The sequence below is a fragment of the Tupaia chinensis genome, unplaced genomic scaffold, assembly GCF_000334495.1.
Source record: "Tupaia chinensis unplaced genomic scaffold, TupChi_1.0 Scaffold000252_1, whole genome shotgun sequence".
Taxonomy (NCBI): Eukaryota; Metazoa; Chordata; class Mammalia; order Scandentia; family Tupaiidae; genus Tupaia; species Tupaia belangeri.
The window spans coordinates 7,300,093-7,311,140 of record NW_006159732.1 but is presented as its reverse complement, the minus strand read 5'-3'; the positions used below and the strand labels follow the sequence as shown (position 1 = coordinate 7,311,140).

General features: G+C 39.6%; 1 protein-coding gene across 2 annotated transcripts in view; it reads right to left on the bottom strand.

Moving 5' to 3' along the window:
- TFAP2B (transcription factor AP-2 beta) overlaps positions 1-861 on the bottom strand; it is a 28,897-nt gene extending 28,036 nt beyond the window's left edge. For both annotated transcript variants that reach the window (XM_014588025.1, XM_014588026.1), the window contains exon 1: positions 738-861. In XM_014588025.1, the coding sequence (XP_014443511.1) occupies positions 738-818 (81 nt within the window). In that variant the 5' untranslated portion in view covers positions 819-861. The remainder of the gene's footprint in view (positions 1-737) is intronic.
- Between the last annotated feature and the right edge of the window lie 10,187 nt (positions 862-11,048).

Sequence of the window (11,048 nt, the reverse complement as noted above, 5' to 3'; positions counted from 1 at the left end):
CCCCGCCGAGCCGCAGGCACCCGCCGGGCTGGACTCAACTTGTCCAGCCCCAGAAGAGTTTCACAGTCCTAGAGAGCCGTGCGCACTGAACGGGGGCAGAAAATGCCATTAAAGATGCCCAAACACCGGGCGGATGCGATTTCTGTTTGGATACTGACTCTCAAAGAAACAAAATACAAGAAAACAGAAAAATAATACATTGCTCCGGCTTTTAGGAGCGTGTCCTGTCCATCCGTGTTTCCATCCGTCTATTTACCTCTCTCTCCCAATTTTCTATCCCCTCTTTTGATCCGTTTGTTACCGAGCTCAGAAATTTTATTGAAAATAAAAATTAAAAGCCCGAGTCTGTTACGAATGAGCCTTGAAAAGCCTGTTCTCTCCCACACTCAAAACGAGGAGAACCCCTGCCCTTATCAGAATCTCTATTTTCTCTGACGGTGCCCACATTCCCCATCCGAGCCTAAGGTGGTGGTGGTGGTGGGGGGGGGCCGAGGAAGAGAGAAAGAAAAAGAAAATAAAACAAAAATCGTCTCAAATTGCCAGATCTGAACCTTCCAAGTCCTTTTTCAGAATCGCAAAGTCTCCCCAAGCCAGCTTTTCTAAAGTTAAAGAACGCTGAGAAAACCGACCAGAAATCTACAAGTAAATAGCTTAAAATTATATATCGGTTGGGGTGTCGAGAAGCTCCAATTCTCTATCTGCAAACCTCTAAGATGCATCTGGGGGTGTCGGCTCACCTCATAGATATCCTCGTACTTGACATTCTCCACTAGCTTCCAGAGCATGATGGCAGCCTGGTCTCTAGGAGGTGAGTGCATTCATGTGAGGAGCAGATGTCTGGCTTCTCAGGACTCCGCTGTCTGTAATGATCCATCTATAATTGGAAATGGGGGATACACACCAAATCCGACGCTCCTCTCCCATCGCAACTTATATCTGTTGTCTCAAACAATAGGCTGGAGAAGTAAGCCTCAGCAGAGGGAAAAGCATTATTGCACACACACACAGGAGTTAGATGCAACCCACAGACATATATATTATAAAAATCATAAACACGTATTTACACCCAGACACCCACATTTAGTTATATAAGCACCCCTGGGTCATGTAGAGTCTACAGACTCTAAACATGCATTGAAAAGATAGTTGTTCAGGGTGATTCATATAAATATACACATTTAAAAGCCTCTATATTAAAAATGATGAATCATTGTAGCCACTTACTACAGTCTTTGCAATTCAAAATGAGAAACCAGGGACCATCAGCCCCCAATTTTCTATGTAAATTTTTAAAGGGGGATTATGACTAAAACATTTCAAACACAAAAGCTCCTATTCACGTATGTTCAGTGGGAGAGTATTTCAAAGCTGGATTTGAGGATTTTAAGGGTAATCTCCCTGTGTTGAGGGCTAAACAACTTTTTTATTTATTTTTTTGAACTTTATCAATGTAGAACAAAAGGGCTAGCCATTTCTGTGATCATCGCTAATATTTTCTGGTCATTTAACCAACACATTTGAAAACTTAAAACACTGGAGGAGCACCTTAGTGGGCACTGCTTGTTGTTTTAGGGGTTGTTCGTGTGCCTTTTTAACAGATTTCACGGGCCCTTCCTCTTGGCTGTAGTCTCCATTTTATGAAGTTTTTTCAGTTGCTGGAAGCAACATTCGCACGATGATGTTAATTTCCAGCTTTCTTTGCAGAGCCTTAGAACATGGTATGTTTGCATCAGTTGTCTATGACTCTCGGAAGTGGTTTTAATCACAGGGAATCAAGAAATGGTCACCTGAACCTTAAAGTTTAAACAGAATCTTCTTCAAAGAAATAGTAAAAAATATTTTATGGTGTGTGGAGCATTTGTAAGTATATTTTTTCTTAATAAGATAGTTTGTATAGTTTTTTTTTTTTTTTAAAGGCAAACCATGAAAGACAACAAGAACAAAGTTAACCAAACCTCGAAAATGGGCACCCTTTAAGCCACAAGGCTTCTGAATTTTATCACGAAGTAAATACTTGTTCTCCCTCTTCTCATCCCATCTGTTTTTCTACTCCCTTTCAGGGTGCGGAAGGCTCCCCACAGCCAGAAGGGAAGCTCAGAGGAGGATCTTTGCGCCTGGGGCAGAAAATAAATGACAGGAGGGAATGAGGAGGGACGGGGCAATTTGGGGTGGAAGTTATTAAACCTGATAAGAGTGAATGTGCAAAGGGCGATTGACTTTAAATTCACAACTGCTGTGCGCTGCCGCGTGCGAACAGGAACGGACGCTCTCTGCGCAGAGGGCTCTGGACAACCGCGGTGGAGACCGATTCGGTAAAAACCAAGAAGACGTTTCGTATAGTGCAGAACAAACAATTGTGCAGATTTTTAATTTATTTTTTTCAACCCAAATAAAAGGAACACGAAGAAGATGCTTCAGAAGGAACTTCAGAAATAAACCCTTTCTTCATTTTCAGTTCTAATTTCTGTTTTGCCTTTCCCTCCCATCCCTCCTTCTCTCCTTCCTTTCTTCCCTTCATCCCGCCATTCATTCTTTCTTTCCCTCGCGCCGCCCTTCCTTCCTTCTAGCCTGTCTTCCTTCCATCCTTTTTTCATTCCTTTCCCACTTCTTTCCCTCCTTCCCTTCTCATCTCCGTCATTACCCTGTAAGTATTTAAACCTTAAATCATACAGAATCTATATAAGTTTTCTGCTAAAGCATCAGCAAAGATTTCCTCTTTGGCCCCAGAGCTAGTTAGGGGATTGGAAGGAAATGTTTTAATTTTACTGTGTGGTAGGACTTGTAAAGGGTTCCACACCCCTCCTTCTAGAACCAAAAATCAGTCTTAGATCAATACTTTGAGAGAGAAAATATTATTTAATATCAATTTGGAAAGTCAGATTCTCCAGACACAAATTTATAAATGGAAATAATTGTCTTCTTTCTCTCAAATCAGTAACTCCCTTATCTTAATTATCTAAAGATCACCCCAATCTAAGTAAAAAGCATTTGGAAAAAAACATTTTTTTCCTTTTTCTAAAATGTTTTTAACGTATTTCCATTTCTTCTTGGTATATCACTGATTAGCACAAAAGAAATAAACTTTAAGGCTTAACAAAACAAAACAAAATAATGGGAAAGGCATAATTTTATATTTAGAGAAACTTAAAAGATATTATGCATTATGTTAATATAACTAATAGCCTTATAAGTATGAATTCAAATTTTTCATATGTAATTTTATTTTATGCTAATATTAGGTTTTTTAAAAGTATAAACTTCCTAAAATATTTAGCTATAATTTAAATTCTTCAGGAAAACTGAAAAATCACATCTATTTTTATTAACAATAAAGCATAAGCCTAACAAATATGCTCGTATATAGATACCCAAGGAAATACGTAACAATAACTAAAACCCTAGTTAATTTTTCAACATGGATATTATTCGAAAAATCCTAGAAATTACAAGGTAAACCTTTCCCAAGTAGCTAGCTTTCCCTGTCATTGAACGGGCAACAGCGCCCTCTGTCGGGATTTTGTAGACGCAAAACCTACACAACGCTGGATTTTTATTTTTTCGGCGAAGATTTATTTTCCCCCCGTTCTTGAAAACCGTGCTAAAAACATTTTAAAAGCTCAACTCTTATTAATCTACTAATTTCAGAAATCATTGCTTAACTATCAAAAAGTCAAGACGCCTGAAACAATGAACAAATAAACGCTCCACCTTTTACCGAGAAAAAAAATTCCCTAACTTGAGCAAGCCTGTCTGTTCTATGGCGTTTGGCTTTAACACCCAATCGCGTGACGTAGAAAAACATTTCCTCAAAATCATAGTAGATGCAAACTCAGAGGCAAACTCTGACTTTTAAAGGGAAGTTAGACGAGTAAAATTTGCATTTTTATCATTTCATCTTGTTTTACTTCTTTTTCAGGACACTCACTTTCCCACTTCGGTGGAAGAGCACTGGAAACATCCTCGATCGTTATATTGGTATTTTCCCATTTCACTTCTATTAATTTCAGTTTGTAATTGAAAAGAGGGTGTTAATACTACTCCCCCCCTTTTTTTAAGCTTCAGATAGAGGGTATATTATATAGTAAATGTAGGAGCCGGTCAATAATCAAAAGCAAATGCACCTAGCAGAAAGCCCTCTGCTGGCAGTTTTTGGAGTAGGTTTATGACTTTTTTCTTCTTTTTTTCCTTAAATAAGTTACGACAAATGTAATTACACGATATCAAGGTCAAATGTTAGCATTCTCATGTCTTTTTTCTTTTCTTCTCCTCGATATATAATTATGAATTATCCACATTTCTTTGACTTCATTAATTTCACTATTCCTCATTTTGCCATCTATGGTTTAAGGCGTCATAGCTACCTCCCTTCACAGGTACCTTTCATTTTTCCATTCATGGTCTCTCTGGGTTTTCCTGTCGCATCTTTTCCAAACACATAAATAATATATTGAGGAAATCTCGGACTTAGGATTTCTGTGTCAAGTTTGGGCCCTGACCTTTCTTATTCTAGGTGGTCAGGCAAGTTATTTACTAGCCTGGAGCTCAGTGTACTGAGCCGTTAAACAAGAATATTTATGAAAATCCATCAAGCTAACACCTGTGAAAGAATATCTGCAACATGATTGTTTATAAACACTTCTTAAACAATTTAGTTTCTCATCATCACCTCAAAACATTGAACCAGGTGTTGTAAAAGTGGAGGCTCCCATTAGCTATGGACTTCTGGAATCTTCTGGTTACAAGTGGGGGTGAGGACTCTCCTTTAGGTGTTCCTACTCTATACTCAACATGTTGCTTTGTTCCTACTTTCCTTGTGAAGCAAAAAAAGACAACTTTTTAAAAAAAGAATTATTTTATTTTTATTCATTGTCATTATTTTAATTTTTGAAGTTGACCAGAGAAAGACAGAGAGAGAGAAGGAAAGTGAAAAAGCAAGTTGCCAGGTCCAGGACTGGAACCACGGTCAGCCATGTGGGAGTCCAGCCATCTTAACCACCACACCACCTGCCAGCCCAGGCAATTGTTTTTTTTGTTTGTTTGTTTGTTTTTTTAACTATTAAGCTTTTCCAGGGTTATTTTTGTCCTGGAATTATAAATAGGCAAAGGAGAGAAAAGAGAAAAGGCAGCAGCGACTTCCTTCGCCCTCCTCAGACACTACCCCACTTCCTACCATCTGAAGCATTGTCCACAGAGCTGATTCGTAAGTCATGAGAGCTCCCCTTTTTATTGGGACAGACTGACTCCTTATTTTCCTACCATGTTTCTGTCTTGAAACTTTCTCATGATGCTATTTTTAGGGAGGGATTTGTTATTACCTATTTTTAGCATCAGTTTGGAAGAGTGCTGAATGTGTGACACTCCAATTCAAGCACCTGCCCGCGGATTTATTGGGCTTTTATATTATATAGGTTTCAGTGCCTTGAATTTGAGGAAACAAAGTAGGAGAAAAGAATGTTTGCACATAAGTGTTTTTGTTTAATTTTTTAAAATTAGACACGTGGAAAATTATCTCTAGATGGAGTCTATATGGTTCTACAGATTGAGGCAAACACTGAAAAGGAAATAGCATTTCTCAGTTTTATTACGTTTAATCAATGGAGGACCAGCACATGGTATAATGGTTATGTTGCTGGACTCCCATGTAGTCAACCACAGTTGGAGTTCTGGATCCAGAGTCTTAAACTCACACCGGGCGTCCATGTATATGTGCCTAGAATCCCAAGAGGAGAACGGAGGAGAAAGAATTACGGCATGGCCATCCCCTTGGGGGGTGATTTCTTGCTTTCTGTCTTTCTGTCTCTCCCTGTCTCTCTGGGGAGCACATGTGTCCTATAGCATAATTCTCTCTCTCAATAATTAATAATAATAATAATAATAATAACTATAATTGGGGCCTGCAGTTGGCATGGTGGTGGTTAGGTGCTGGATTCCCATATGGTCAACTGTGATTTGAGTTCTGAACCTGGCAACTTGCTTTCTCACTTTCCCTTTCACTCTCTGGTCAAATTTAAAAAATAAGAAGTGAAGTTAATGGACCAGCAGTTAGCATAATGGCTATGCCGTTGGACTCCCATGTAATTGACTTTGGTTCTAGTCCTGGACCTGGTAGCTTAAACTCATGCCAAGCACGTGTGCGTGTGTGCCCAAGATCCTGAGAGAATGGAGGAGAAGGGATTGCGGTGTGGCCATCACCCCTGGGGGCTGAGTTCTCACTTTCTGTCTCTCTGTCTCTCTCTGTCTTTCTGGCAAGTGCACATGCCCTATAGCAAAAACGTCTCAAAAAAAAAAAAAAAAGTGAAGTTAAATAAATAAATTATTTTGGGGGAAACCAGCAGGTGGCATGGTGGTTAAGGCACTCTCTCTGTCTCTCTCTGGTCAAAGTAAGTGAATAAATAAAATTAAATAAATAATTCTTTAAAAAATAAAACAAATGAATAAGTTTTAAAATAACCGTAGTTATGAGAATTCCTTTTTTTTCTTGAGCCTCTGAGGACCCATAGTAATTTTGTAACATCTTTTAGGTCTTCTGAAGTTCTTAGGCATTTCTGTTGGATTGTGGGAGTATGAAGTGGTTAAAGGGATAGTTTTCAAAGTTCTCTCTCCTGGAGATAAAGTGGTTAACAAATGGAAGAAAGGGGGTTGGAGCAAATGATGCAAACAGCCATAGAACACTTGTTTCCAATCCACATACAAAATGTGAGAGGTGTGTGTGTTTTCTGCCGTGACTAATGCGGGTAGACAGGTACTTCCATTATTGGGGACATTTTCATATTATTGCTGTAAGAAGGAGCATTCTTGAAGAGTGAGAACACTAAACAATTTGGTTTCAAAATGCAACCAATAGACCAATACATATCTATGAGAAAAAAATTTGCAAATAAAGACTCAGAAAGATGTAGAGCAGAAATATAACCTTTAAAGCATGAATAAACACATACCGTCTATAACATACCATCAGAGCTGAAGTGTCTCTTAAGTACAAGGGACGTTTGGGAGAAATTAGCATTACATTGGAAATATTTCCTAAAATTCACTTTATCCATTTTGATAAAAATAGAGAAGGATATTCATTGTATGACTTCTTATTTATTTAATATGTATTTTTTCTTACTAGTTGTGTTTTCTTAGCTAAGACCTTTGACCTTTCTGGGTCTCAGTTTTCTCATTTACAAAATAAGAATTTACCAACTGGCAGCCAAGCCTCTTCCTTAGAAATGGGCTTTATGACATTTCTTAAAGCATTAAGTAATAATTATTAAAAAAAAAAAATGAAGGCTTTTTTTTTCCCCTCCAAAGATGCTGCAGCAAAATCTCACTTCTCTGGGCCCCTTTTGGGGGATAGTTTAAGAGAATTGGGTCTCATCACAATGTGATTGGCATTTATCAATGTGCCGGATGTATTTTTCAATGCCAATCACAAAAATGTTTTTAGGAATATAATCTTAGAAAAAAGCAAGCAAAGAAATAAGAAAGGCTAAGAATACTAAAAATGTCGTCTCTTCATTTATCTGGGCTGCAGTCACAAAATACTTGACAGGTCTGCAAACTCTTCCAGCTGCAGTGGTGGCAATACAACCATGTATTCCTATTAATTATGCTGCCATTGGGGCAGAATGTAAGCTGCTTCTAAATTCTTAACCTTCTATATTGTATTTCTCATTCATTCTTCTCTTTCCATTTTTGTCCCCTTTGTTTATCTGTAATAAACATAAGTTCTGTGTACAGTCCTCCTCAGACCCTTATACTGGGTAACTTAGAAACAGCAGAATTTTATTGCTCAGAGTTCTGGAAGCTGAGAAGACCAGGATCTGGACACCAGCAGGTACAGCATCAGGTGAGGACTCGTTTGACATGAAGGGTGCCTCCTGCCATATATGTCCTCACGTGGAGGGGTGAAAGGGACAATGACATTCCCTTAGGCTCGCTCTTTCTTTCTTTCTTTCTTTCTTTCTTTCTTTCTTTCTTTCTTTCTTTTTTCTTTTTTTCAAGAGGATGGATGCACTCACTGGAGAGAGAGGGAGAAAGAGAGAAAGCACCCTCTATAGGGAGTTGCCACACTGCAATTCCTTCTTCTCTATTTCTCCTTTTGGGAATTCAGGCACTTGTGTCTAATGTATTTGCGAAGCCACTGGGTCCAGGACTTGAACTGCCTGGTCAGTTATGTTGGATCCAGCCACCTTAACCACCATGCCACCAGATGGCCCATCTTAGGCCTCTTTTCATAAGGGTACTAATCTCACACAAGGGCTGTACCTTCATGACTTAATCACTCCCCAAAGACCCCTCTTCTAAATGCCAATATGTCTGAGGTTAGGTTTCAACATAGGAATTTTGAAGGGACAAAAGCATTCAGACCATAACATACAGCATGTAGCTTGAAGGAAGAGGATATTATTTTAATAGTATTTCATGGGTAATTTGAAAGTGTTAAAGCATCTAGTCTAGAGGAATTACATCTTAATAAATTAAAAAGATTTGAAGTTTTGATCTTGAAATTACACTTGGCAGCCCTGGATAAAGAGAGCAGAGTGGAAACAACTTCCAATAGCAAAGTCTGGAAAAAGCTGCAGACGGGAAATTGTGCTGTTTTTTCCCTCTCCCCAAACATGATAGTTCAAGTTGTTAAAGTATGTTTAATCACGAACTCTGGAAGGGAAAGCAGAGATCCCTACCAACATGAATTCCGGAAGACCAAATAATGTATCTAGAACTCAGGGAAACATTTTGGAAGTTTCGCTGGGACCAGCAGTTGGGATAATGTCTATGTCGCTGAGCTCTCATGTAGTCGACTATGGTTTGAGTCCTGGACTGGCTTAAACTCATGCTGGAAGCTTGTGTGTGCGTGACCAAGGTCCAGAGAGGAGACTGGAGGAGAAGGGATTCTGGTGTGCCATCCCCCAAGGGGGGTGATTTTTCGCTTTCTCTCTCTCTCTCTATTTTTCTGGTGAGAGCACGTGGCCTATAGCAAAAATCTCTCTCTAAAAAAATAATAAGTTTCTCATTGGCTTCCTATCTAGGTTGAGTAATGCCACTGTATTTGGAGACAGTGCGACTTTGTTTCTTCATTGTCAGATGCTGTGTGTACTCACCCTAGAGAGTCAGAGTGAGGAGGGAGGAGAAAGTACCCCCCTGTGGGGCACAGTCACACTGCCATCCCTTCTCATTTTTCCATTCTGTTTGGATATTGGGCACATTTACACACTCACCTAGCCTGTCTTTCAATTCACTGGGCCAACATTTGAATCTCGGCTCCCTTCTTTTTTTATTTAATATATTTTATTTTAATTTCTTTTATACATTCAATTACTGTAATCACTTAGCTTGCAAAGTGAATTTTCCAACATGAATACATTTCACACCAGTCCAGTTGGGGATCCTGTACACATCATTATCAACAGATAATAATCTATTTCTGTGTCCCATAAATATCTTGCCTCTCTATTTTCTTCCTTAATGTATTTCCTTAAACTCTCCTCCTTCTCCCACCCTCTTCCTACACTGTATCCAGGATCTATAACCATTTTCCACGTTTCTATATCCTAATCTTTCAGTTTTAGCCAGAGTGTGCGAACAGTCAGTATATAATAAGTGGAGACATGCAATGTCTCTCCTTCATAGCCTGGCTTGCTTTGTTCAGCAGTAAATCTTCCATATTTGTCCACTTTCTATCAAAAGCCAGGGTCTTGTTTTTTATGTTTGAGTAGTAATCCATAGAGTATATGTGCCACACTTTTTCTTTTTCTTTTTTGAGAGGTTTTTGTTATCGGGCACATGCGCTTGCCGGAAAGACAGAGAGAGACACAGAGAAACAGAAAGTGAGAAATCACCTTCCAAGGGAGATAGCCATGCTGTAATTCCTTCTCCTCCACTCTCCTCTTGGAATCTTGAGCAAGCACACACATGTGCCTGGCATGAGTTTAAGACACCAAGTCCGGGACTCAAACCGTGGTCGACTACATGAGAGTCCAGCGACATAGCCATTACACCAACTGTTGGCCCTGGTGCCACACTTTTTCAATCCACTATTGTGTTCATGGACATTTGGGTTGGTGAACCACAGCTCTCTTAACTGCTAAGCTATGGGGCTATCCTGCTACTTTTCTTTTCTTAAGTGTATATATTTCTTCTGTGAGACAGAGACTGAAGGAAACAGAGAGGTAGGCATTGCCCAACAGGGTTTTCTTTTTTTTTTTTTAATAACTATTCATTTATTTTAACTTATTTATTCAGCTATTTTAATTTGACCACACACACACACACACACACGCACAGAGAGAGAGAGAGAGAGAGAGAGAGAGATGAGAAAGCAAGCTGCCAGGTCTAGTACTCAACCACAGTTGGTCATGTGGAAGTCCAGCACCTCAACCACCACGGCACCTGCCGGCTCTGCCCAACAGGGTTTTTATGTTTCAGTTCACCCCACGCCTTAGTCAGTTGGGATCATGGACACACGTGTGCTTGGTGCGCATGGCGAGGGGTCTTCAGGTGCAAACACAAGACCGTCCCACAAGGATCTGATCGTATTACTGCTGCACCGCTGCCTGGTCTCCTACCTTCTGATGAAGGACATGAGCTTATGGTGTAGGACAGATGTGGGTGAGTTCCAGATCTGTCACTAACTTTCTCGGACATTGGAAAGAATTACTTAACCTCCCTCAGCCCTAATTTAATTTATGAAATACTTTTTTGTTCTGTTTTGTTTTTGCCATGGGGTGTGTGTGCTCGCTGGAGAGAGATAGTGAGAGGGAAAGTGAGAATTCACCCCCTCAGGGGCAATGGCCATGCCACAATCTCTTCTCCTTCATTTTTCTATTGGGACTTTGGACATGGACACATACATTGTTGCATGATTTTCGAGTTGCCGGGTCTGGGATTAGAATTACAATCAGACATGTGGGAATCCAGAACCTTAACCACCATGCTACCTGCTAGCCCCTGAAATACATTTTTTATATGAAATATGTACATGGCATTAACTATTGCAAGGGGTGGCCATATGATTAAAGGAGATAATTCATATACAGTGCTTATCATAATCTCTCTCTCTT